Source organism: Urtica dioica, chromosome 3 (genome assembly GCF_054948205.1).
Source record: "Urtica dioica subsp. dioica isolate 48M chromosome 3, U.dioica_male_clone48M_v1_H2, whole genome shotgun sequence".
Classification (NCBI taxonomy): domain Eukaryota; kingdom Viridiplantae; phylum Streptophyta; class Magnoliopsida; order Rosales; family Urticaceae; genus Urtica; species Urtica dioica.
The window spans coordinates 209,708-236,495 of NC_142758.1; the positions used below are offsets into that span (position 1 = coordinate 209,708).

Below are 26,788 nucleotides of genomic sequence, written 5' to 3' on the forward strand. Positions count from 1 at the left end.
TCAATCTTAATCACTACTTTTTTTTTTGGATATTGGTAAAGAGAAATTTCATTAAGTGGGCTTAATAAGCTATTAAATATCAAGATTAGACTCTAATGTTTAAAAATATCTAAATATGGACTTTTGACCCAAAATCGGACAAAAATGCCCTTCTGAACCCTATACATCTCTCACACTTCATTTTTATCATTTCAATCACACTCAAATCCACTCAAATCCTCTCTACTTAAGCGGGTTTCAAAAGAATCATTGGTAAGATTACTAACTTAATCATTTTTACAAAGTTTATGATTGTATATGATAGAATGTAGCAAAAAAAATCGATCAGATCTGAAAACAAAGTCCAAAATCTAGGTTTAACTTGTTTGTACGATGGTATACGATGATGTACGATGAAATTTAAATTTTTGTACGATGAAATTTAGAATAAAAATTGCGTTCTGTACGATGTTGTACGATTCTGTACGATGTTGTACGATGCTGTACGATTCTGTACGATTCCGTACGATGCCTCTCTGTAAGATGATGTACGATGCTGTACGATGGTGTACGATGGTATACGATGCTGTACGATGATGTACGATATAGAAGCTTATTTTGCATATAGTTTGACTGTTTTTTGCATTTTTTGTCATGATTAACGGCACTTGAGAGAAGGAAGGACACCAATGGATTTTCACCAATGCAGAATTTCGTGCATTCGTAATTCCGAAAGAGGTAACGTACACGGAGTTAGTAGATTTCTTATACGAGAAGTTCGAGTTAGACAGATTCGCGTTCGACTTAAAACTCGAAGTCCCATACGCAGTCGGTACAATTCCAGTAGGTCCTGCCGTATTGAAGGACAATGGTGATGTTTCGCATTTTATGAAGCACAAATATCGTAATAGATTTCCACTCTGTGTAAGTTTGGTACCAAAACAGATCGAGGTCATTGCACCTATTGCGTATCGAGGAGTATGTAAAGGGAAAGATGTGGAAGTTGGAATGGTGTCTCGCAATGAACCGAAGAAGAGACGGAATACTCTTGTTATCGAGGATCGACAAAATGATCCTATAATTGAAAACAAAGACGGTGGCTGTGACGATGACTTGTTTAACGAGTACAAGGGTGCCGGAAACGGTGACGAAGTATACATGCGTGATAGAGATTGTAATCACAACAGTGACGAATATGATGAACACAATGGTGATGAATACGAAGATGGCGAAGGTGATGAAAACGAAGGTGGCGAAGGTGATGAAAACGAAGGTAGCGATGGTGATGAAGAGAATAGTGATGGATATGACGGAGATAACAATGGTAGAGGTAATTAATTTGAAGAATTCGCCAATCCCGAAGAATATGAAGAATTTGTGGAAACGTTTACGGTACCAACGGGTCATTGTGAACCATCGGGTCAATGTCAGCGTGAGCCTCCGATGATCGGATCACCTATCGTTCCTTATTCATGGAAAGCACCCGAGTTCAGCGCCGATGATGTTGTGAAGGAAAACCCGAGTCATTATCCAAGTCATTCTTCTACAGGTAATTTAAGTGGATTCAAATGAGATTCAAGTATAATATGAAACCACATATTGTTTAACTAACCTTTGAAAGTAACAGGTAGCTCAGAAGAAATATATATTGGGCAGCAATTTGAAAACAAGCATGAACTGAAGAAACATATCCACTTGTACGCGTTGAAACATAATTTCGAATTTAGAGTGAAATCTTCTTCGAAAAAGAGATGGTATATTCTATGCAAAAACGAGAGATGCACATGGAGGTTGAGGGGTGTCGTGCAGTGGTCTGAGATGTGGGAGATTACGTCGTACGAGGGTAAACACTCATGTGGGCGTGTTGTTCGAACAGAGGGCCATCGAGGAGCGGCACCATGGGTCATCGGTCACGTATTTAAAGACAGGTACTCAATTAACTCTATGGCGGAGTATTCGGCGCATAACGTCACGGAAGAAGTGAAGACAAGATGGGGTGTGAACATATCGTATTTGAAAGCTTGGAGATCCAGGGAGAAAGCTATTGGGTACGTGCGGGGTACGCCGGAACAATCGTACCAGAAGTTACCGTCTTGGCTGTACATGTTGAAGCAAAAGAATCCTGGGACGTTAACAGACTTTGTGCAAGATGGTGACAAATTCAAGTATGCTTTCTTTTCCATTTGGGCGTGTCGTAGAAGCTTCAAAGCACGTCGGCCGGTCATAGCATTGGACGGTGCATTTCTGAAGACAAAATACGGGGGACAGTTGCTTTGCGCAATTGCAATGGATGCGAATTCACAATTATATCCACTTGCATTCGGAGTTGTAGATAGCGAGTGTCATGCTTCTTGGATTTGGTTTTTGAGAAGATTGCGAGAAGCTATCGGTGAAGACGTACCTAATTTGGCGTTTATATCCGATCGCCACGTTAGCATCATACATGGTGTCGAGGTTGTGTTTCCTGGTATCCCTCACGGAGCATGTTACCATCATTTACAACTGAATGTCCAACACAAGTTCAAGACAGACCATTGTCGCTTTGAACTTTACGATGCGGCTTACGCCTTCAGTAAAACAGCATTCGAAGCTAATTTTAGACAGTTGAGACGTAAGGATGTCGAGATGGCAAAGTATCTCGAAGAAGTTGGTGTCGATCGGTGGGCCAGAGCTTTCTTTCCTGGAAAACGGTAAGAGTCTAGAACTTCTTTTGTACTGAATTTTTTATGTCGTTGATTATATAAATCAAGTATGTTTTATATAGGTACGACCTAATGACGAGCAACAACGCAGAAAGCTTCAACAACAAAACAAGGAATGCGAGGACGTTTCCCATTACGACGTTGCTCGAGTTTATTCGATTCACACTCCAAACTTGGTTTTTTGAACGAGAAGAGATAGCGAACAAGTTGAACACAAAATTGACACCAACGTGGCAAAATGATCTCGCACAGCTAAATAATAAGGCACAGTTCGTCAATGAGTACGGACTTGGTCTATATGAATGTCATGTCAAAGACGTAAGAGGTGATTTCGATGTAGACCTTATGGCGAAGACATGCACTTGCGGACTACCACAACAATTGAATATCCCGTGTGAGCATTCTATCGCAGCAGCCCAACATTGAAGCGTGGACGTGTACTCGTTATGCAGTGACTTTTATTTGAAGGAGACGTGGATTGAGATGTACAAGGAAGCCATATATCCGGTTGGCAATGAAGATCAATGAGATGTCCCGGATGAGATAAAAAACATGAAAGTTTCAGAACCCGTTGAAAAGAAGCAAGCCGGTCGACCGAAGAAAAGTAAACAAGGAAGAAGAAGAATTAATCGATACCCATCTCAAGGCGAAAAGATTGTCGTCCAGCGAAAATGCGGGAAATGTGGTGGTAGGGGAAATAACAGAAAAACATGCACTTGGAGGGATTAAAACTTTAGACTTTGTGTTATTTTTATTTTTAAGTTTAAAACTTTAACGTTTATTTGAGTGACCTTTTTATCTTGTTTAATGGAGTATCATCCGTCTCATGGACCTTTTCGCAATTCAACTCTGTGAGAACGACGAAGACCTCATCTCGCTTTTGTCCCAAGACTCGTTTTCGTCCACAAATGTCTCGAGTTCTAAACCCTTTGTGAATGTGTGAATTTTTGATGTTTTTTTTTGTGAATCTCTTTCATTGAATTACATGTTTATAAGGTACAATAAAAAACATATTAAATCAATAGTCAACAAACCATCTCGATAATATGTTTATAAGGTACTATTACATAGAAAACCAAAAAGATAAAAAATAAACATCCGAAAATACAAAATAACGGGATAAGGTGGTTGTAGAATAAGTCCACGCACCAATTCTTCCTGAACGTTCTCATATTCGCACTTTGAAGAGTGTCGCCTCGATCTTCTTCTGAAGGAGAGTATGTACGAGCACCGGTGAGAAATCAAGCTTGCTCTCCGTAAAAAATTGCTCGAACGGAGTCCCGAGGATTCGTTCTTTTATCCCGAGCTCATCGAATCTACTCCGTACAAGCTTCAAGATCCCCGTCCCACCGTAGGTGATACGCCCCGGGAATGAGACGTTGTATATGTAGTTCAAATTGTCATAAAAAAACAACAAAATTAAATTAGAATCACAAGAAACAAGAAATTAAATTTTTTTAAAACATCATCGTATAGCATCGTACAGCATCGTATATCATCGTAAAACAAGAAATTAAATTTTTTTAAAACATCATCGTATAGCATCGTACAGAATCGTATATCATCGTAAAACAAGAAATTAAATTTTTTTAAAAAATCATCGTATAGCATCGTACAGCATCGTATATCATCGTAAAACAAGAAATTAAATTTTTTTAAAAAATCATCGTATAGCATCGTACCGCATCGTACGACATCGTACATAATCGTACGACATCGTACATAATCGTACGACAATTTTTTGAGAAAACATAAACCCATCGTACACCATCGTATCGCATCGTAGAGCTCTATGAATTTCATCGTACGACATCGTACAGAATCGTACGATGCATCAATCTCATCGTACATTGGCCCTAATTTCAAACCCTAATATACTAAATCCGACCCAAATCAACTCAAATCAGAGAATAACTAAGTCCTAAACCCTATTATAACTATTTTCAATGAAGTTTAACAAGAAATTACATGAAAACTTACCTTTTTACTTGGTTTTGAAGCTCGGGATTTCTGATCTCCACCGCCGCCCGAGATCGAACCTTTTCCATCGTACGCCATCGTATTCACTCGTACCAGATGGTATCACGTCGTACACGGTCGTATAGGTCGTACTGAATCGTACCGGAATTTTTTTGATTTTTTTTGTTGAGAGAAAGAGAGAGAGAGAGAGATGTCGAGTGAGATAGGAGGAGGGAAAGCTTATTCAAAATGTTTAAGGGGTATATTTGTCCGTTTTGGGTCCAAAAGTCCATTTCTAGATATTTTAAAAGGTTAGGGTCTAATCTTGATATTTAATCAATTTTTAAGCCCATATAAAGAAATTTCCCTTGGTAAAAGGGTTGCTTTTGTTAAAAAGCTGAATAACATGATCTCTTTCCTTCTTGATCCGCATTAAATTCCGAAATATGTTTTCCTTTTGCAGTAGAATCATATAATAACTTGAGTTATTATTGGCTTGTTAAATGGCAGTGCTTGTGACCAGCTCAATATTTTGAAATGCAATTTCTCCATTGACAGCGAGAATTAAAATTTAAGTGTAGCATGTGACCAACTATAAATTGTTGAGAAATTTAAGGGGTCACAAATTATGACCGTTTCTATTAATTTGGTTTGGCGATAGAGAATATGTAATTGGAGAGTCAAAAGAGTTCTGTTGCTTGTCAAATTCGTCGGATGCACTTTTTTTGAATTAATTCAATATTTTTAGCACGTTTAGTTGAGAATTTTTTTTTCGAAATTTCTTTTTTACTATGAAGTGACGCAAAGCATTCAAATGTTAGTCGCAATCCATTAATGGTCAAACGGAAAACTAATACAATAAGGCCTAAAAGAGAAAAGAATAAAAGCCAAACCGATGGACATATATATATATATATATATATATATATATGTATATATATATATATATATATATATGTATATATATCAGACCACCAACCCTTACAAAATAAATGTGAAATTTTTTAGAATTAAATTGTTAACTAATAAGATGCAAAGCATTATTTTAATATTCACTACCACATGAAAGAGCTCTAACGACATTTTACTAATAAGCGCCGTTATATGCTAAAATCGACAAACAAATGAAATCGATGATTTAAACTACACCACGTGGACGTTTTTTTAAAGCGTTGTTATTTCCCTTGGACTGCGCTTAAAAATAAGCGCTCTTATATACTTGGTCCAACAACAACACGGCATATGTACTGTGGCAACCGATAAACTATCTTTTTTTTTGTTGTCACATGCACGCATGCACACTCACGTGTGTATATATATATATCAGACCACCAATACTTACAAAATAAATGTGAAATTTTTTAGAATTAAATTGTTAACGAATAAGATGCAAAGCATTATTTAATATTCACTACCACATGAAAGAGCTCTAACGACATTTTACTAATAAGCGCCGTTATATGCAAAAATCCCACAAACAAATGAAATCGATGATTTAAACTGCACCACGTGAGCGTTGTTATTTCTCTTGGACTGCGCTTAAAAATAAGCGCTCTTATATACTTGGTCCAACACTAACATGTCATATGTACTGTGGCGAACCGAGAAACTTATCTTCTTCTTTTTTTTTTTTTTTTTTTTTTTTTTTGTTATTGTCACCTATCTATGCTCCGTCAATATTACTTATTTTATACTTCATATAATTAAGGAAAAATGACCTCAACTAGTAGCAACTTTTTTACTTGGACTAAAATACTAGCAACTATGTTTTTGGACACTTTTATTAATAACTGTAGACTTATATATCTACAATTGTTGTTAATTATAGACTTATACGTCTACAATTTATGACAATTGTATACTTTCATGTCTACAGTTACTAGTAAAAATGTATAAAAACATAATTGCTATTTTTTTTGTCCAAATTACCAAAATTACTACTAGTTGGCGTCATTTCCCTATAATTAAATTTGTCTGTTATATAAACGATTCGACCTAGATCTTTGCTGTATCTACGGATTCCATTTGATATATAGTCTCCGTTGAAACAATTGTTATAATAATTTTTTGTCATCAATAATAAGTGTCAGCTGAAGAAACAATTGTTATAAGGTAAAATAACACATTTATACCCTGTGTTTTAGTGAAATGTCGAGTTTAACCATCAGTTTTCAAAAATGTCGAGTTCATACCCTCTGTTTAACTAAAATGACGAAATTATACCCTGAAATGAATAACAGTATCACAAATCTCCCTTTCATTGATATTAATTCTTATATAAGAAAAACCGAATCAAATCTAAATCAGTACCCTAATTTCCAAATTCTCAATTTTGAAATAAAAATAGCTTTAAATTGAAATTAAATAATAAAACTCATACCGCCTAAGAAATGACTTCATTCCGTGTTCGAATTGTAACTCTAAATCTTGGATTCTCTGTTCGAATATGCGATTTTGATGACTATCAACTATCGATGTTTACCCATTTGCCTCTTTCTGTGATCTTCACGATTAAGAGACTGTTGTTTATTTTTTAGTTTTTAAATAAATTACATATGTAGCGCGAATGAATAAAGATAATTGGTGTTTATATTATAAATATTATAGTCAACGTCAATGAAAAGTCAATAAAAAGAATATTTGTGACACTGTTGTCTATTTCAAGGTATAATTTCGTCATTTTAGTTAAACAGATGGTATAATTTCGTCATTTTAGTTAAACAGAGGTATGAACTCGACATTTTTGAAAACCGAGGGTTAAACTCGATATTTCACTAAAACACAGGGTATAAATAGGTTATTTTCCCTTGTTATAATCATTTTTGGTTAACAGTAATTTTAAAATCGATTTTTTTTAAAAATGCTAACTTCAAAAGAAGGTGGTTGAGAGCAACTCCATGGGGCTCTCTATATTGATTCCTTGGCTATTATAGCTAGCGAATCGAGAAAATAAACACTCCAACCATATTTATAAACACTTTCTATTTTAACTTTGTAATAGGGAGCTTTCTAAATGTAGTGAGCATTTTTTTTGCCAATCCTTTTTCATATTATTTTAATAATAATGTTGTATTATATTATTATCTTTTTATTTTTTCAACAATTTTTTTTCAACAGCTTTTTTTAATATTAAAATAATAAATGTTAGCTAAAGTAAAAAGTGTGATCGAAGTCTGAACTCTGAAATAGTTTTTGAGTTAAAATAGTTAAAAAGTAGCTAAAATAAAAAGCAAGCTCTTACGAGCTGAAATGCTTTAAATATCAATATCTGAGGGGCTATAGTTTTTGACCTGTATATATGTACTACTGCTTGACAACAAGTGTTTTGATATTCAAATTAGGACTTCTAAACTTCGTTTCTCACTAACCATCGTAGAATAGATTAAAAGTTAGACCGAGAACTTATAAAGAATTTCACCCAATTTTTCTTGGAACGATAGAGATTAATAGTCACACTAGGAAAGTTTGAATTGAGAAAAATGTGGAAGAAAACCGTTAGAAGTCAGAATATGCTTTATTAATGATAATACTATTATTTTCATATTAAATAACTTTGAAAATTTTGACAAAGTCAATAAAACCTCTTGCAATAGTCAATTGAAAATCACATAAAAAATGTTGAATATTGCAAGCCGTGATTACCGTAAAATCTCTACTTCAACTTGGAAGTTGGAACAAGTAGAGAAAAATATGATTTGGTAATCATTTATCATTTGAATAACAATATAATAAATATATTGTTGTTTTGTTTCATGCATGATGGACCCTATTTCGGTAAGCTTACATGTCACTGTAGCCATGAAAATTTGGTTATTTATAATAATTAGTAAAATTTAGAACATCATTTACGATTTTATACTAGATATTTAATTTTAAGGAAATATATATATATATATATATATATATATATATATATATATATATATATATATATATATATATATTCAAAGGTAATAAAAGCATCGTTTGAACGTGTTCTTGTTTTGTAAATGTCTTTAACTAAGTGTGAAACTAAATCATGACATATTTGGACAAGGTTTACTGTATATTTTGGAGACGAGAGAATTAGGGCTCTTTACTTATATAGTCGTATGAAAATTTAAGTTTTATCGTAACACTAATATTTGGTAATAAATTTTACTAAAAATAGCCATGATTTTTTATTAACAAAGCAAAAAATTATTAGGGTAATCTAGCAACGTAGTCAATTTCAAACATAATTTTAAGGATGTAGCCAACGTTTGATAAATTTTGTAATCTAGCTATTTACCAAAATAAACAATTAGAAAATATCGAAAATACCCTTGTATAACATAAATCATAGAAATCAAATAAACGGAAATTAATAGAAATTAACCAAAAAAACTTGATATCGCAACTAATTAAACTACAATAAAGGAAAGAAAATAGTATGGAATAAATCAAGTTAACGTATATTAAAGCTGCATTATTTGGCTGCGATCAAAATATTAAACTACATGTTTATGTTCAGTCGATTTTAATAAAGGTTAATGTAGTAATTTGTTAAATAAATAATAAAACCACGTCATCATTTGTGGCTATATTTGAAACTTAAATGAAATGTTGGTTAGATTGTAATATCAACGTTACTTTCAAGTGGCTTAGTCCGTGTAATTTTTCAAAACATTAATAGTTGTAAATATTCGTTAATAATTATAACTAATCATCAGACTTTAATGACATAAATTAAATGTTAAAAACGTCTAATAGTGTCACATCAGCATAATAGTTATTTATTTATAATTTATAAAAGATTAGCTATTTAATTAATTTCTAAATTTTGGTGGTTGAGTAACTAATCTAGATGATCATAATTATAAATTAAAAAAAAAATCCAACTAATATTTGTCGTTTTATATAATTTTCCCGGACCGCGTTCATATTGCGTCGTGAAATTGTAATTTTGCAGTGATTTACTTACATTCCATGTTCCCAATTTCCTTTTAGCCAAAACCCAACAAAAATACAAATAAATAAATACAATATAACCTCTGCACTTGTTGACCCTTTCACACCACCAACCCATTAAAACAATAAAACCCAACTCTCTCCCTCAATCTCACACCACCCACCAAATTCTTCTTCTTAAAATTACTATTATATTATCATCATTACTACCATCATATATCTGTCAACCACTCTCAATATATCATTGAAAGAAAGTAGGGTTAGCAACAGATAATCAGTGAGTGACTGAAAAAAAGGATCAATGGGAAACGCTTTGGGAAGCAAAAGAAGCGCCAAGGTAATGAAGATCAACGGCGAAGAGGTGAAGCTGAAGACTCCGATCAAAGCCGGCGAAGTAACAAAGGACTACCCCGGCCACGTCATCCTCGACTCGGAGGCCGTGAAGCACTACGGCACTCGAGCCAAGCCTCTCGACTCGGCTCACGAGCTGAAGCCGCGCCGCCTCTACTTCCTCGTCGAGCTCCCCGCCGCCACGTCGACGATGACGAGGCGGGTCCGGTCGGGGATCACCATGTCGGCCAAGGACCGCCTCGAGAGCCTCGTGCTGGCTCGCCGCTCCGCCTCCGACCTTTCCATCATGAAGAGCAGCTCCGCCGGAGACTCGCCGGAGACGGGCGGCGGAGGAGCGAGGAGGGTGAAGATGAGGCTTCCGAGGTCGGAGGTGGAGAGGGTCATGAGGGAGAGCAGAGACCACGACGAGGCTGCCAAGAACATCCTTGACCTTTGTCGCAATAATCTCAACATTAACAATAACAATGATGACATTATCAATAGTGATGATGATAATCGGAGTTTGAGTAGCATCAGTGAAGATGGGAATCAGTTACACGTACAACATTGGAACCACAATACTCGTCCTAATCCTCAACATCCTAAGGTACGTGACGTGGCGTCATTATTATTTAGCATTATTTGTTTTTTTTCGTAGTTATATTATATCACGGATATACAAGAATATTATGACTTGGTTTGGACCTTTTATTGTTTCATATGATGGCCGACAAAGTGCCTTAATTTGATGTCCCACACCATTTAGTTATCCACTTGATCATATAACCTATGTAATATGGATTTTTTGTTTACTACTTGCCTTCCCAAAGCTTTTTTTTTATACTGTTTTTTAGAAGTCAAAAAAGTGTGTGGCATAAGTAAAACCATTGATTATCTCTTCTTTCTTGACGGCCAATCGTTCCATTCATACTATGTGTCTTCTTAGAAGAAGAAATCTTATTTAGGGTCTATACGTGTCACATGGTAAAGCGAATTAATCGTTCTCCAACACCAAATTGAAATTCCTTTCCTTTCCTCTCCAACACCACAAATCTTTTCAACTTTGCTCTTTATTACATGTCACCTTGGTCAACAATTCGTACTATACTCTCCTCTCTTTTATCCCCAAAAATACTAATAATTGATGTGTTAGAAGTATAACAAATACTGAATATATACGTTCAAGATCATCTATCACGTTGATGTCTATTTTAATCTTACTCTAGTTAAATTATGACATGTTAGCCTTCCTTACCAAAATTTATTTATCTTAATATAAAGTGATAGATAAAATGAGAGAAAAATAGAGACATAAAATATCCTTCCTAAAGTGTTGGTGCTCTTTTGTTTTAAAAAAATAAACTAGAATAACGAGTTAACCGTGATCTATTGCGAACTTATAGATAAAATTCGAAAGAGTGCAAAGCTAGTCCAAGTTTTTCACGGCTCTAAAACTATACTTGCTGATTACGTTGCAAGTTCATTAGATTACGTGTGCATGGTTCCAAAGTTGTTACACAATGCTTTACGAAAAATATAATCTATCTATATATTGTCCTCATGTCAAAGGAAAACTTCTTCTCTTTCACACACACTAAGACGGTGATACGAAGAGCGCTTTAATATGAAAACTAATGTCGAAATTCTTGACTTTCATATTAATATTTTATAATATATTTATTCGTAATTCTTACTAATTAATTTTTCAAAGTCATTTAATTGATATATGAAGCAAAGTGTTTTTTCATACATGCACATATTACATTATATATTTCTTTAAAAAAAATCAAAATAATAGAGTATATGATCATGCATGAAAAAAATTACGAGACAAAAAAAAATTATAGTAGCATAAGAAAACCTACATGTGAGTGCGGATAAACTTAACAGTCACTTAATTAGTGAATGACTTGTTTTTTTTTCCTGCTTGGTATTATATTTCTAACATGTCCTAACTGTTTTTATTTTTCACGTTGTTGATTAAAATTTCAGAAGCGAGTGAGTTTCCGACCAATTAATGAAGGAGAGATACAAATAGCAGTCGCTTAAAGATTCAGACATCTCTATATCCATCAACGAAAAGCGATTGCTTGCTTGGGATGTTATGTGCTACTTGTAAATTCTCATATAAACGACCAAAATAAGGCTACGTACAACTAGTTTCTAGGGTTTTATATGTTTTATTTATCTTTAGAAAGTATTTAGAAACTATGTATAACCTTTTTATTTTCGGTGCTTGGAATATACACAGCCCTTTCAGTTGATATTTTTTTTTTTTTTTTTTTTTTTTTTTTTTTTTTTTTTTTTTTTTTATTTTATGTGCATGTCACTACTACAACATGTGGTTTACACCACGGAATTTAGACAACGATTGCCAAAAAAAAAAAAAAGAAAAAAAAGGCGTCTTTTAAAGTAAAAACGCAGAGATTTGGACGACAAATGTTTTAAAACCGTCGTACAAATGCTTCGGGTCAAGCGGCTCTGTAGGGGCTCAAAGGATATTAAAGACTCAATTTATAAATTAAAGTTTCCTAAATTAAAATTAATATTTTTCGTGGCTCAACAATATTAAACTAATTGGTTATCTTTGGTCAACTTGTCCACAATATACCCCATGCTTTTAGGCATTGAAAATTTACATACAATAATATAATAATAATAATTGTAAAAGAAAAGATGTACGTACACATATCAATGAATCAACGGAGGGATTCTCATTTTCTCTCTCTTGCTTAGCAAAGATGATGATGATGAACCCATATATATCTATATATGTATAACTTTTATTGGATAAATAATAATGAACACATGCTTTGCTGACAAAAAGAATGCAAATACGACGCAAGTTGTTCATGAGGACCATTGATGATCAGGTACGGTGAGGAAGTAAGTAGTCATGGCTTTTCGGAACCTTTTCTTGTACTGAATCGGCGAAATAATGGTCGGAGTAATAGAGTAAGTCATGACACATCAGAGGACACATCAGTGAGCGAGATAATGTGACAGACACGTCAGTGAACGTAGTAGCGTGACAGCCTGGCAAGGTTGTTAGAAGTTGTTAGAGTTAGTTAGATCGATACTCTGTATTTATACCAAACAATGTAATACATTCAATCTAATGAGAATCATCGAGAAGAACATTTTCTCTCGAATCCAAAACCTAGATCCAGATCTCATTCTTCTTCCGCAAGATTATCTTGGTATCAGAGCTCTTCAATGGCGACTGAAGGTGTTTCTTCTCCGTCATCACAGATCAACCACGAGCTGAGATCAGCAATTGCGAACAACTCAAGATTCGCTACAACGCTGAATTCGGCGATATCGGTTAAGCTCGATCGAGAAAACTACTCCGTCTGGAGATCTCAAGTCTTGCCGACGATCATCGGCCATGACCTACAAGATTTCATCTATGGCAATCGAGCTCCACCACAGCAGTTCAATGAAATCGTCGACAGTCAAGGTAACAAGTCTTCGATCTCAAATCCAGAGTTCATCGTCTGGCTTCGCGAAGATCAACTCCTTCTCAGTTGGCTATTGTCCTCTCTCACCACCACCATTCTCCGATCGGTCACGCGAATGAGAACGTCACATGAGTTGTGGAAGGCGCTGGAATCTCTGTTCGCTGTCAGATCCAAGGCCAGAGTGATGCCGCTCAAACTACAACTTCAGACGACAAAGAAAGGTTCTCTTTCGATCTCTGATTATTTCGCGAAGATGAAGAGTATTGCAGACTCGCTATTTCTGGCTGGAAGTGAAATTAGCGATGATGAGTTGATCATGGCCATTCTCATGGGACTTCCGTCAGAGTATGACACTCTAGTCGGCATGGTTAACTTTAAACTGAAAGGCAATGAAGCTAATGGTGCAGAAATCTCAATCCAGGAGATTCTAGCCATGGCTCTCTCTCAGGAGACCAGAATCGAACAGATGGTGAGCAGCCTAGACGTTCAAGTTCACACAGCGATGGCTAATCATGTGGAAACTCGTAGTCGTGGACGAACACGTGGCAGAGGAAGAGGACGTGCCAATGGTGCTACGGGATCGAACAATGGCTCTAGACCTACGTGCCAGATCTGCAACAAACAAGGTCATATTGCGATTGCGTGCTGGTACCGACTTGACGAGACCTATCAGGCGTCTCCACCACAAGCGGCGAACTCAGCACCAGCACAGCAGAGAGATGCGTCCAAGACAATGTCTGCGTTCTTTGCAGGACCAGAGACAGTCTATGACCCGGCGTGGTATGCTGACACAGGTGCAACCAATCATGTTACATCAGAGATGGAGAACCTACAAGTCAGCACCAACGACAAGGGAAAAGAGAAATTGATGGTTGGCAACGGTAATTGTCTTACTATCACACACCTAGGTAACTCTAATCTGGTACAAAATTCTGGTGATAAGAAGAAAAGCTATGAACTTAGACTGAAAAACATACTTAGAGTACCTGAAATAAAGAAGAGTCTGGTGAGCATATCTCAGTTAACAGCTGATAATGAAGTTTTTGTTGAGTTTCATGCAAATTCTTGTATTGTCAAGGACAAGAGGACAGGCAGGGTTCTTCTTCGAGGAACAACTAGAGATGGACTATACCTGTTTGGCTGCACATCTCAAGGCAATGTCAAGAATGCTTCTCCTCAACCTGAGTTACATAACGTGCATATGGACTCTCCAAGGGTGTCTCCGACTGTTACTCAAGATGGCTCTCTCAGTCAGTTTGAACATCCCAAAGTCTGTTGTAATATTTCTACTACAAATAATTGGCAGTTATGGCATAATAGGTTGTGTCATGCCTCAGAAAAAGTTGTAAACACTGTAATGAATAAGTGTAAAATTGCTTGTTCAGAAAGAAATAGAGCTACAGTATGTTCAGCGTGCCAATATGGCAAGAGTCATACGATTCCTTTTTCGTTGTCTCAGTCAAGAGCCACACATGTTCTTCAACTGGTTCATACAGATGTGTGGGGTCCCTCTCCATTTGTTTCAAGCCAAGGCTATAAATACTATATACACTTCGTTGATGATCATTCCGGGTTCACTTGGATATATCCCATGAAGGCAAAGTCAGAGGCGTTTAGAATCTTCAAAAGCTTCAAAAAGTTTGCCGAGAAGTCCCTGAAGACCAGCATTTGTGGTGTCCAGTGTGATTGGGGAGGAGAGTATCGCCCTCTTGCACCATTTCTTGCTGAACACGGTATTGCTATCCGCCATCTTTGTCCACATGTACATGCTCAGAATGGCCGGGCAGAGAGGAAACACAGGCACATTGTGGAGCTAGGGCTTTCAATGCTAGCACAGGCTGAGTTGCCACTGACTCACTGGTGGGATGCCTTTTCTACAGCTGCCTTCACCATCAATGTCATACCCACACAGGTTCTAAACAATCTCAATCATTTTGAAGCACTATATACCAAATCACCTGACTACAATTTCCTTAGAACCTTTGGCTGCTCTGTTTATCCCCACCTTAGACCATACAACAACCATAAAATTGAATTCAGATCAGCTAAATGCCTGTTCCTAGGATACAGCCCGTTGCACAAAGGTTATAAATGCCTTCATCCCTCAGGAAGAGTGTATGTCACCAGAAATGCCATTTTTGATGAGTCTGAGTTCCCCTACAAATCTCTCTTTCAAATTGAGCCAGCAAGTTCAGATGAACCTACAGCCAGTATAGTACCCCTCCCTCACTTACATGGCTCACACTGTCACTCCACTTTTAGTACAGCCAACCCTACCCCTACAAATGTTCCTCAACACAGTCCTATTCAGTCACAAAGTGCCAGTACACCACAAAATGCTATCTCATCTCAAACCCCTAGCCCTGCTCAGTTAACTGAAACCCCTGTCCATAGTCACAGCAGTTCCCACAGTCATGACCAAAGTCAATCCCCTCCGGTCCCTACTGAACCTAGTTACACACCACCCTTATGTGACTCCACTGACTCAGATATTCCAGATTCCTCAATCCCTCAGACTTTTCCTCAAAATACCTCTGACATTCAAACCAGATCAAAGTCAGGCATATTCAAGCCCAAGGTGTACACAGTGTCCAGGCATCCGTTGACCATTACACCTGGTCCTCGTGAACCAGTCTCAGTCAAGGAAGCTCTAGCCAGTGAGCACTGGACATCAGCCATGCAAGCCGAGCTTCATGTGCTTCATCAGAACCACACCTGGTCACTTGTACCTGCTCCAAGTACTCAAAAGGTCATTGGAAACAAATGGGTGTATAAAGTGAAGTATCTGCCATCTGGTGCTGTGCAAAGGTTCAAGGCGCGTCTAGTGGCAAAGGGGTTCGCACAAACTCCTGGTGTTGATTTTTCAGAAACATACAGTCCAGTAGTCAAGCCTTGTACAGTGCGAGTAGTCCTCACTCTTGCTGTTTTCAAGGGCTGGGATGTGAAGCAATTAGATGTGGACAATGCGTTCTTAAACGGTGTTCTCACTGATGACGTTTACATGGCCCAGCCTGATGGGTTTAGAGATGAAAACAAGCCTAATTACGTGTGCAAGTTACACAAAGCACTATATGGTCTTAAACAGGCGCCTAGGGCCTGGTTTGAACGACTTCGACAAGCCCTTCTTCAGTGGGGATTTGCAGAGTCTAGAGCTGATATTTCTCTGTTCATTTTTGCTCGTGATGGCATATATATACTTCTGTTGGTATATGTTGACGATATTCTAGTCACTGGTAACGATGATACGGTCATTGCCAAGCTCACATCAGACATGCACGCTCAGTTTGCTCTTAAACAGCTGGGGTCCTTGCACTATTTCCTCGGCATCGAAGCGTTTCGTGATTCTTCTGGCCTGTATCTCTCTCAATCGAAGTATATAGCCGATCTTCTTCAACGCCTGAACATGGTTGGTGTTAAACCGTGCTCAAGCCCGGCGGCCCCTGGTGAGTCTCTATCCAAGCTTGATGGTGAGGCTATGGAAGACCCGTTCATTTATCGCAGCACTGTTGGCGCTCTTCAGTATGTTACGATGACTCGACCCGACATTGCTCATGTGGTGAATAAACTCAGCCAATTCCTTCAAGCTCCGACGTCAGTTCACTGGTTAGCGTGTAAAAGGGTGTTGAGATACCTCAAAGGCACAATCAGTGATGGCTTGTTCTTCAAGCCAGCTCGCTCCCTTGCTCTCACGGCGTTTGCTGATGCAGACTGGGCAAGCAATGTTGATGACCGCCGTTCCACCAGCGCATACTGTGTCTTCCTTGCAGATTGCCTGATATCTTGGAGCTCACGCAAACAAGGAGTTGTTGCTCGATCGAGCACCGAGGCTGAGTATCGTGCTCTAGCTCACGTGGCTGCTGAACTTGCCTGGATTCGCTCCCTACTCACAGAGCTCCTTGTTTCGTTGTCTCGCCCTCCCATTATCTGGTGTGATAACATTGGTGCTGCAGCTATGGAGGCCAATCCGGTGTTCTATGCTCGCACGAAGCATGTGGAGATCGATCTTCACTTCGTTCGTGATATGGTGTTGCGTCGGGACTTGGAGATACGCTACGTTCCAACGACGGATCAGATCGCTGATGCTCTGACCAAAACCCTTAGTGTCACTCGATTTCTCAAGCTAAAGGACAAACTCCACGTCACTTCAGCTCCGTGCACTTTGAGGGGGGTAATAGAGTAAGTCATGACACATCAGAGGACACGTCAGTGAGCGAGATAACGTGACAGACACGTCAGTGAGCGTAGTAGCGTGACAGCCTGGCAAGGTTGTTAGAAGTTGTTAGAGTTAGTTAGATCGATACTCTGTATTTATACCAAACAATGTAATACATTCAATCTAATGAGAATCATCGAGAAGAACATTATCTCTCGAATCCAAAACCTAGATCCAGATCTCATTCTTCTTCCGCAAGATTATCTCGGAGGAGCGTTCTTGTGGCCGCCCAGAATCCCCGAGGCTTTGACCCAAGTCTCTTCCCGGTCGGTTTCAATCTCCACGATACAAACGTCACATAAGATATCAACCGCATCATGGTCCAATACCGCTTTGATCCGCAACTGCGTATCATGATTTTCACTCATTTATATACGTAGAATTTTTTTTTTCTTTTTGAAGAGCAGCTTTGTTGTCAGTGGGGATTGAACCCACAACCTCTACTTTGGAGGTGGTGTGGATTTATCAATTATGCTATATTTAGATACCATCTATATACGTAGAATATATAAGAAAATTTCCCCCCATCATAAATTCAATACTCCATAAGCTCACTTGATTATATTTATAGGAGGAGAATTTTATAATATCAAATATGTAAGTACTTCAAAAATAAATGGTTTGCGCTTTAAGGCAAATGATATAGCTTTTCAATGAGCAAATTATTAAGCGTATCTAAGACCGTAACGAAACGATTTAGTGTTTATATGATATTGGCCTCTCTTTTTTATGATTCTTTTTTAATACTGAAAATATTGTGCTAGACTTATATAGAAGTTATTCCATGTTTGATTCGTTCTCATCAATTCTAAAGTGATTTATTGATACTGGGTTATTACCTGTTTAGTAGATCTTTGATTTGGTTTAGAAACATGAAGGCTAGTGTTTATACGGTATTTGAGAGTTATGAAAACTATTACTGATTTATTGCACCAATAGATTAGAAGAATAACTTAACAAAAAAAGAAATAAACGAGCAATAAGTAGAAAAATAATTGAGGTTCATACCTTAAATCGCGTTGAACATAATCCTCTTCTTCTCAGTTTGAACTCCGAAGACGAATTTGGTGGGGATTCAAGAAGATCAACTCAGCTTATGATTGCAGCTCCATGTTTGTTTTTGCCTTCAATGGAAAAAAAAAAAAAAAATCCATAGATGAAGAAAAAGGTTTATTAGGAGATTGAATATCATAATAATGTCGTCTAAATTTTTTTATGTAAAGAGTCTGAAAATTCAAAGACTGGTGGTGCATTTCACACCTCGTGACAATACTTTTTTGATTTCAAGCTTCTGGAGATCCTATTGCATACGCAGGTTAGAGAATTTTGAGATTTTTTTTTTTAATTTAATTGTAGTTGCTTATGTTCTCCAGCCTCATGGTTTGTAATATTTATATACTTAATTTTGTAAATTATAAGAGATATTATGAGTTTGTTACGCATATATTTATATGGAAAACAAAATGGGTTTGTTAGAGAAATTATAAGAGATAAGTGTCCAGGTAGAGCATTCCAGGGTCCCTGATTTTAGGGCTTAGATGATGGTTTTTGTTCGTGTATTGGGATTTTGGGGGATTTTGTCCTGGGTTTTGACTTACAAGTTTAGGGTTGCGTTTTTCTTAGTTGAAGCTGAATAAAAGTAAATGAAAAAGAAAAAGCCTTCATAACAAGTCCAAATCTGCAGTGGTGTTCAAGCAAGGTCATTTTCCAGACCTAAAACGTTACCATTTCCACGCCTCAGTAAGTACGTTTTTAACGTTTTTTAAAACCTTGCTTACAAAGGGCTTAACTTTACAGGTAACTATTGATCGACAATGTGCCTTTTAAGGTTTCACTCTTTTGTCAATATTGGCCATTATTGTTAATACTTGATCTGCGTATGAGAAAGTAAATAAAGAAGAAAAAAATGGTGGTCTCGAGTTCAAATCCCCACAGCAAGGAGTTGGCGATCAGGAAGAGGATTGCCAGCATGTAAATCTCTCTCCTTTCGCTTTGGAATATAGTCTCGTGTTCATTTACATTTTATCTTACAGTGTTTAAAAAAAAACACCTGTGGTTTTCCGTGAGGTTACACATAATTTCGAGTGTCCCGATTCGAATTTGGTGACTGTTGGTTTTCTTTAATTGGATTGGACTAAGTTCATATACTATTGCTTTGGAACATCATATTAGATTTGATAGTCCAGAGCTTGTCTCAGACACATGAAATCTCTATGGCCTATCCCATATCGTACAAAGATATAATCCTGATGAATCGCCAATTTGAGAGTTGTCACTTTCTAGCTTTAATAAACGAGAAGATGATTTTCCTTCCCTTAAAGAGTATAATGACTACTTGGAGGAAGTAGAAGACATGAGTAAGTTGTCTTGACATTACAAACTGTTCTAAATTTCATTAATTCATTGCATACAATCATTATATTCTGAATAACAAAAAGATAAAACAAACTTCATTTTGCAGCGTTTAATTTGGTAGATGGAATAGATGTCCCTGCAATTGAAGAAAAAATTGCACGGTACCAAGAAGAAAACGCCGAGCAAATAATGATAAATCCAGCTCGGAAGGTACTTGAGATTAAATTTTTTATTTTATGTTATTTTATCAAGCTTTTTTTTCCCCCCTGCTTTATACCTACCCATTTAAGAAAGCTATTAACGAAATCATTTTTTTTACCGATAATCAAATAGGCTGAGGAATTAGCAGCAGCAATGGCGGCAAGCAAGGGAAATTCTGTTGCCCAATCTGATAACAATGTGGTGAGATTAAAATCGCCTCCTTCGTCTCGTTTCATTGACTCTAAATTTTATCTATTCTTTACCTTATGGGGTGGTAGAATCAGATATTGATATCCTCGAATGAGTTGGGTCGGTATCTTCTTATAAAGAAGGAAAATCAAAAATCATAATTTAATTTGCAATCATAGCTTATGGCCTGATTAGTTAAAGCTTATATACAACAACATAAACAAAAACGTCATCAACAGATCCTTAAACGGGTGAAATTATGTTTTATTTTTATTTTTTAAAGTATTTTTACTCTTATCATAAGTCATTGTAATATAGCTAGTTGTCGCAAAAGAAGTTTAGTTGTGGAGCCTTAATTATCGCCGAGGCTATGAAGACCATACGGATAGATTGCAGTGAACCACTTATTTACTCTTTTTGCTTTGTTGATTGCTCTCTGGTTAGGTCTCGGATTATATGGGGTTCTAATTCTAACAAAAGCCCGATCTCATTTTTGTTACGGTTACGGGCAATTTTTTATTTATTTTATTTTTACTCTATCATCAATCATCGTAATATCGTTGGCTGTCCCAAAAGTCGTTACGTATCAATTGTGGTGAAGTCTGCAACTATAAATCGTAATATCGATGCCGCTGGGGCCGGGTTTCGACGTTATCAGCTACGCTGTCGATGACACGATGCGGGTTCGGGCCGGAGGGTGGAGTGACAACTTTAGTCGCAAGAGGGCGCTCGACGAAGCCTTTAGTTGCGTATGGATATTTATTATTTTACTACAAGGAGAAAAAAGAAAATGGCTTCTTATGGGTTTGTTGTTGTAACTTGTATGTATTATTGGAAAAATTGTATAAAATAGTCATTTGAAACTTATTGATTAGCAAAATAATCAAAAATTTCAACTTTTCATCAAAGTAGTCAAATTTACGTTTTCAATTTTTTTTTTTACAACTAAGATTTAAAAGTTTGACGATTATTATGAGCAATTCATCACTTAAAAAAAAAAATTAATCTTGATTTCAAATTTTTTTTTTCAAATCAGATTGTTGCACATTTTAACTATTTCACTGAACTAAGTCTTTACGTAGAACTTTACAATTTTTGTTGGCTATTGAAATTTATGTCCTCCAGAGTGTAGGGTAAACTTTTTGTTAATTTCTGTCATGGAAGTGTAATAGATTACTCTACCTGCGTGGCATTTTACTAGCTTTCTATCAGTTAGCTTACTTGACTCAGAGCTATAAATAGTCCAAGTCACCCCTGAAAGCATATGAGCTTGGTTCAATAAATTTGACTTTCTGTTTCTCTCTTTCAAACCTTCTTATGCTATCAGAGATAGAAGCCTGGCTTCGGAAAGGGAATCTCGATCATGGCGGAAATTGGAAATTCTTCTGCAACAATGAATCAGAGCAGGAATGCTCCAATAGTCTTAACTACTACGTTGGAATTAAGTAATGGTCGGAAATTTTGTTGTGTTACGTTACAATATGTATCTATATATATGCATATATGTATTAATAATAGGAACCAAGGATCACCGGTACACGGAATAGAAAACAAAGCACATGGACAATGTGTAATACTGTAATCGAATTCGCTAGTACGTAGTAATAATAATAATAGTGTATCTAGATCCTTGGACAAATTATGATGGAATTTGGTTTGTGTTCCGTGTTTGAACAAATTATGTACATTTCAAACAGTTATTAAAGGGAAATATCAAAACAAAGACAAATTAGAGTTACAAATGTTTGTTGTCTATTTCCTTTACCTTGGTAAAATGGATGACAATGTTTTGATTTTGTATCATTATGTTATAGATGACTAATCAAGGTATGCGAAGCCTAGCTAGTTTTTATTCATGAGAAGTTGACGTATTTAAATCTTCAAAGGCAAATTTGAAGCAACAACGTGACAAAGCAAATTTGGTTTGACCATAGGTGTGAGTATCAAAGGCAGATACGACGGTTCAGGTGAATAGCTTTCAAGAGCATGTACCAAATATCCCGTGGGGTGTGAGATCATACGATATTATGCTACTATAGCGGGATGACCTAGGAAAGTCTTTTCGATACATGAAATTGCAATTTTCAATGTGTTGAAATCGTTTAAAGAAACAAAAAAGCCTACAGATAAGGAGTGTATGACTACACTGATCGAGTGAGAAATTATTGCAATAAACTTAGAAATACCAAAGGTGTTCATTCTGAAGTGAACAAGAGGCTGGAAGATGAAGTAATTTCGTCTCAAGCACAAAAGTTCAACATATCCCTATCGATCGCTAAAATCAACAATGTTCAAGATTTGAAGATATAAAAAAAAAAATGTGTGTCGTGTGAGTGAGAGGATTCTCTTAGCTTTAGAACTTATCAAGAATTTGTGCTCAAAATTCTTGTGGCGTTCATCCGATTCATCAACGGAAATTCTGCAACCCATCATGGCACCATCTGATCCATCATAATTCGAAAATTTCGAGCACGAAAGCTTCATTTATATCCGAACCTTTCGATAGATGGTCCGCTCAAATTTGGACTTCGACGAATTCTTTCGACAAATTCATATCAAGCTGCGAAGAACATCCTTGACCTCTGTCGTAATAATCTCAACATTAATAACAATGATGATTTTATTAATAGTGATGATGACAATTGTAGTTTGAGTAGCATCAGCAGATGGGAATCAGTTACAACATTGGAACCACAATACTCGTCCTAATCTTCAACATCCTAAGGTACGTGACGTGGCGTCATTATTATTTAGCATTATTTATTTTCGTAGTTATTATATCATGGATATATTATGACTTGGTTTGGATCTTTTATTGTTTCATATGATGGCCGACAAAGTGCCTTAATTTGATGTCCCACCCCATTGAGTTATCCACTTGATCATATGACCTATGAAATATGGATTTTTTTACTACTTGCTTTCCCAAACTTTTTTTTGACAGCTTTTTCTCCGTAAAATAATATAGAGAAGTTAAAAAAGTGTGGCGAAACCATTAATTATCTCTTCTTTCTTGACGGCCAATGGTTCCATTCATATTATGTGTCTTTGTAGCAAACGACGAAGAAATCTTATTTAAGGCTATACGTTTCACATGGTGAAGCCAGTTAATGATTCTCCAACAACAAATTGAAATTCCTTTCCTTTTCCTCTCCAACGCCAAAAATCTTTACAACTTGCCCTTTATTACATGTCACCTTGGTCAACAATTTCACTATACACTCCTCTCTTTTATCCCCAAAACTACTAATAATTGATTTGTTAGATGTACAACAAATCATTTTGATATAATCATTGTGATGCCTTTTTTTAATTTCGCTACCAATTATTTTGATGTCTTTTTTAATTCTTACTCTAGTTAAGTTATGACATGTCATTGTTCCTTACAAGAATTTATTTATCTTGATATAAAGTGATGACAAAATTATGATTTAAATTTGATAGATAAACTGAGAGAAAAATAGATACGAAGATCCTCCTAGTGTTGGTTAACCGTAATCAAAGCAGAAATATATTGCGAACTTGTAGACAAAATGCGAAATAGTGCAAAGCTAGTCAAGTTTTTCACGGCTCTATAACTACTTGCTGACTACGTTGCATTTTTCGTTGAATTATGCCACAAATTTATGTAGACTGTATTACGACGTGCCATGTGAAACAAATATTTTCTCCTAATAATCATCCGATTACGTGTGCATGGTTCCAAAGTTGCATAGTTGTACACAATGCTTTGCGAAAAATATAATCTATCTATATATTATCCTCATGTCAAAAGCAAACATCTTCTCTTTCACACACTAAGACGGTGATACGAAGAGCGCTTTAATGAATTCTGATGCAGAAAAGATATCTCAGTATTTTATTTCCTAAATATTTTGTCATTAAGATAATTCTATTATATTTATGTAGTATGTTTATATATATAGTACTAATATATATTTCTTATAATATTCTATGCGTATATATAGCAGTAATATATGGTATTAATAGTTATTTATATTAGTTATGTATATACGTATCAGTATTCTATATATAAATAGATATTATAATTATATATCATATTCTACTTTGTTATTCACATAATTCCTAGGGATGGCAACGGGTACGGGTAAGGCCGGGTACACCTATTCCGTTACCCGTACCCGTTATAATTTTTTACCCGTTACCCGGACCCGTTTACCCGGATTTTGAGACGGGCCGGGTAACGGGGATACCCGTCGGGTAAACGGGTTAAAAATGTTGGACCCGTTATCCATTTACCCGGTTTAAAAAAAGGGTAGCGGGTCGGGTAGACCCGCTTACCCGTTTATAAAATAAAAATCTATCAACAATATAAAGTTTAAAAATAATATATCATCTTTAGGTAAACATATGATTTATTATATTTTTAAAAACAATGTTTAAAATATATCATCTAATTATGTAAACATATGATTTATTATATTTTTAAATATTTAAAAGTTAACGGGTCGGGTCCCGGGTAACCGGGTACGGGATGGCTATTCCGTTACCCGTACCCGGACCCGTTAAAACCTTAACGGGTATTACCCGTTTACCAAAAAATAACGGGTATTACCCGACCCGAATAAATCGGATAACGGGCCGGAACGCGGGTAACGGGTCAAATTGCCATCCCTAATAATTCCAAGGCCGAGAAGGCTACTCGGAATTCCGAGGACAAAAATATCCAGTGCCGAGTTCGAGTCAAATAGGCCCGAGAACTCTTGAAGGTTAAGGAACGAACCCTATCAAGCATAACTTCGAAGAGAAGAGAAGATGATTGGTTAAAGATTAGTCAAAACAAAATAAACACGTGTAAAATCGAAGCAAAACGCACACTTCGATGGTTAAAATCGAGCATCCGAGGAATAACCACCCACTACTAAGAGTAGCGACATCAGTTATTAAGAAACTGTCCATATCGTGGGATAGATCACCCCACAATCCTCGACGCCACGACCACAGACACAGCACGAGACACCTATAAATAGGAAGAAGATCAAATAGAATGGGGCAGATTCATACTCACAAGCTCTAACCATAATCTTCATCTATCGTTCAACACACTCATTTATTCTCTTTCTCCTACGAGATTAGTCTGTAGTTAGAAAACTCGAAATCCTCGGGACTCCTCTTCGTGAGACATTTGTTATACTAATTTTTCAGGTCAACATAGGTTATAATATATACAGTAGTAATATATTATGATATAAATAGTTACTTATATTAGTTATATTCTGTTGACGGACAAAATTAGTACAACAAATGTCTCACGAAGAGGACTTGGTTCCGAGAACGCAGTCCCGAAAACTCGGAGTGTCTAGGAAAGATTATCTTTACAGACGAATCTAGTAAAGATGAAGTCTTAGGCGAGTGTTTATGTGTGTAAAAAAGTGTCGTCCCTTGTTCATCGAGCTCCTTCTCTATTTATAAGGCTTTTGAGTTGAGTACGTAGGGTGATCAGTCCCACGCTCTTGACGGTTTCTCGAGAAAAATCGTTCCCATGACTTGCATAATGGGCGGCTATTCTTCTCTTATTCGGCTTGTAACCGTTGAGGTGTGTGTTTTCTTTTTATTTAATTTGTTTACACGTGTTTATTTTGTTTTGACTAGTCTTTGACCTATCAGCTTCTCCTCTTTTCGAAGTTTTGCTCGGTAGGGTTCGTTCTTTCCTTATGAATAGGTCGTTCCTTAACCTTCATGAGCTCTCGGAACTATTTGACTCGACCTAAGTGCTAGATTCCTTCTATTCTCGGTGCCTCCGAGCAGATGCTCGGATTCATGCAATTTATATAAGTAACAGCAGCCTTCCAGTTTCTTAGTGTTTTAGTAAAAATGGTAATGAACTATATGGTATCATCTTCAATTCAATTATACCTCGAACACTTTTACTATATTCCTTCCCGGTATATTCTAAGAATGGTTTGTTCGGACTTATTGAGGTCGAGAGAATGGCACGGCGTCGTTTTATTCATCTTTGCTTTCGAATCGCTGCTACCTTTCGTCCCTACCGTTGGATCGGCGAAACTTCTTAGACACGCTTTATCCTGGCTGTTTATCTCGAATATATGTAAAGCTATTTTCCGGATTTTGAAATCATTTCTCGCTTTTTCCAGGTTTTTGAGTGTGTGCTTCGCCTTTTGAACTTCTCGGTCGCATTTTTTGATGATTCCTCAATTATACGATATTGTTCTTCCTACATTTGGCCTGGGTAAGGTCCCATCCCTCGTGGTTGATTGTTATATCCATCGGATGTTATTTTTTACTTGGATTATCTTAGGAAATTTATGTGGATCAAAATGTTTCAAATTTTGATTCTCGGATTCCATGAGTTTTTCAATTCTTAGGCGGCGTAGTTTTGATTGGTATTTGTTAGGGAATGGGAGGTTTTCACTCCCGGACCTAAAATTGATCCTCGAGTAGTTTGGAGGACGGATTCTGATCCCGATGACGTTATTCTCCCCTCAAGG

General features: G+C 36.7%; 2 protein-coding genes across 2 annotated transcripts; both read left to right on the plus strand.

Moving 5' to 3' along the window:
• The first annotated feature begins 9,647 nt into the window (after positions 1-9,647).
• Positions 9,648-12,163, plus strand: AT17.1 (plastid movement impaired protein). The gene is made up of 2 exons (XM_089610152.1): positions 9,648-10,506; positions 11,892-12,163. The coding sequence occupies exons 1-2, from the start codon at positions 9,871-9,873 to the stop codon at positions 11,946-11,948; spliced, it is 693 nt and encodes a 230-aa protein (XP_089466278.1). The 5' UTR covers positions 9,648-9,870; the 3' UTR covers positions 11,949-12,163.
• Positions 12,164-19,188: 7,025 nt separating this feature from the next.
• LOC149401845 (uncharacterized) lies at positions 19,189-21,196 on the plus strand. The gene is made up of 6 exons (XM_089609301.1): positions 19,189-19,544; positions 19,857-19,930; positions 20,035-20,138; positions 20,262-20,403; positions 20,763-20,826; positions 20,938-21,196. The coding sequence occupies exons 1-6, from the start codon at positions 19,480-19,482 to the stop codon at positions 21,134-21,136; spliced, it is 648 nt and encodes a 215-aa protein (XP_089465427.1). The 5' UTR covers positions 19,189-19,479; the 3' UTR covers positions 21,137-21,196.
• The last annotated feature ends 5,592 nt before the right edge of the window (positions 21,197-26,788 follow it).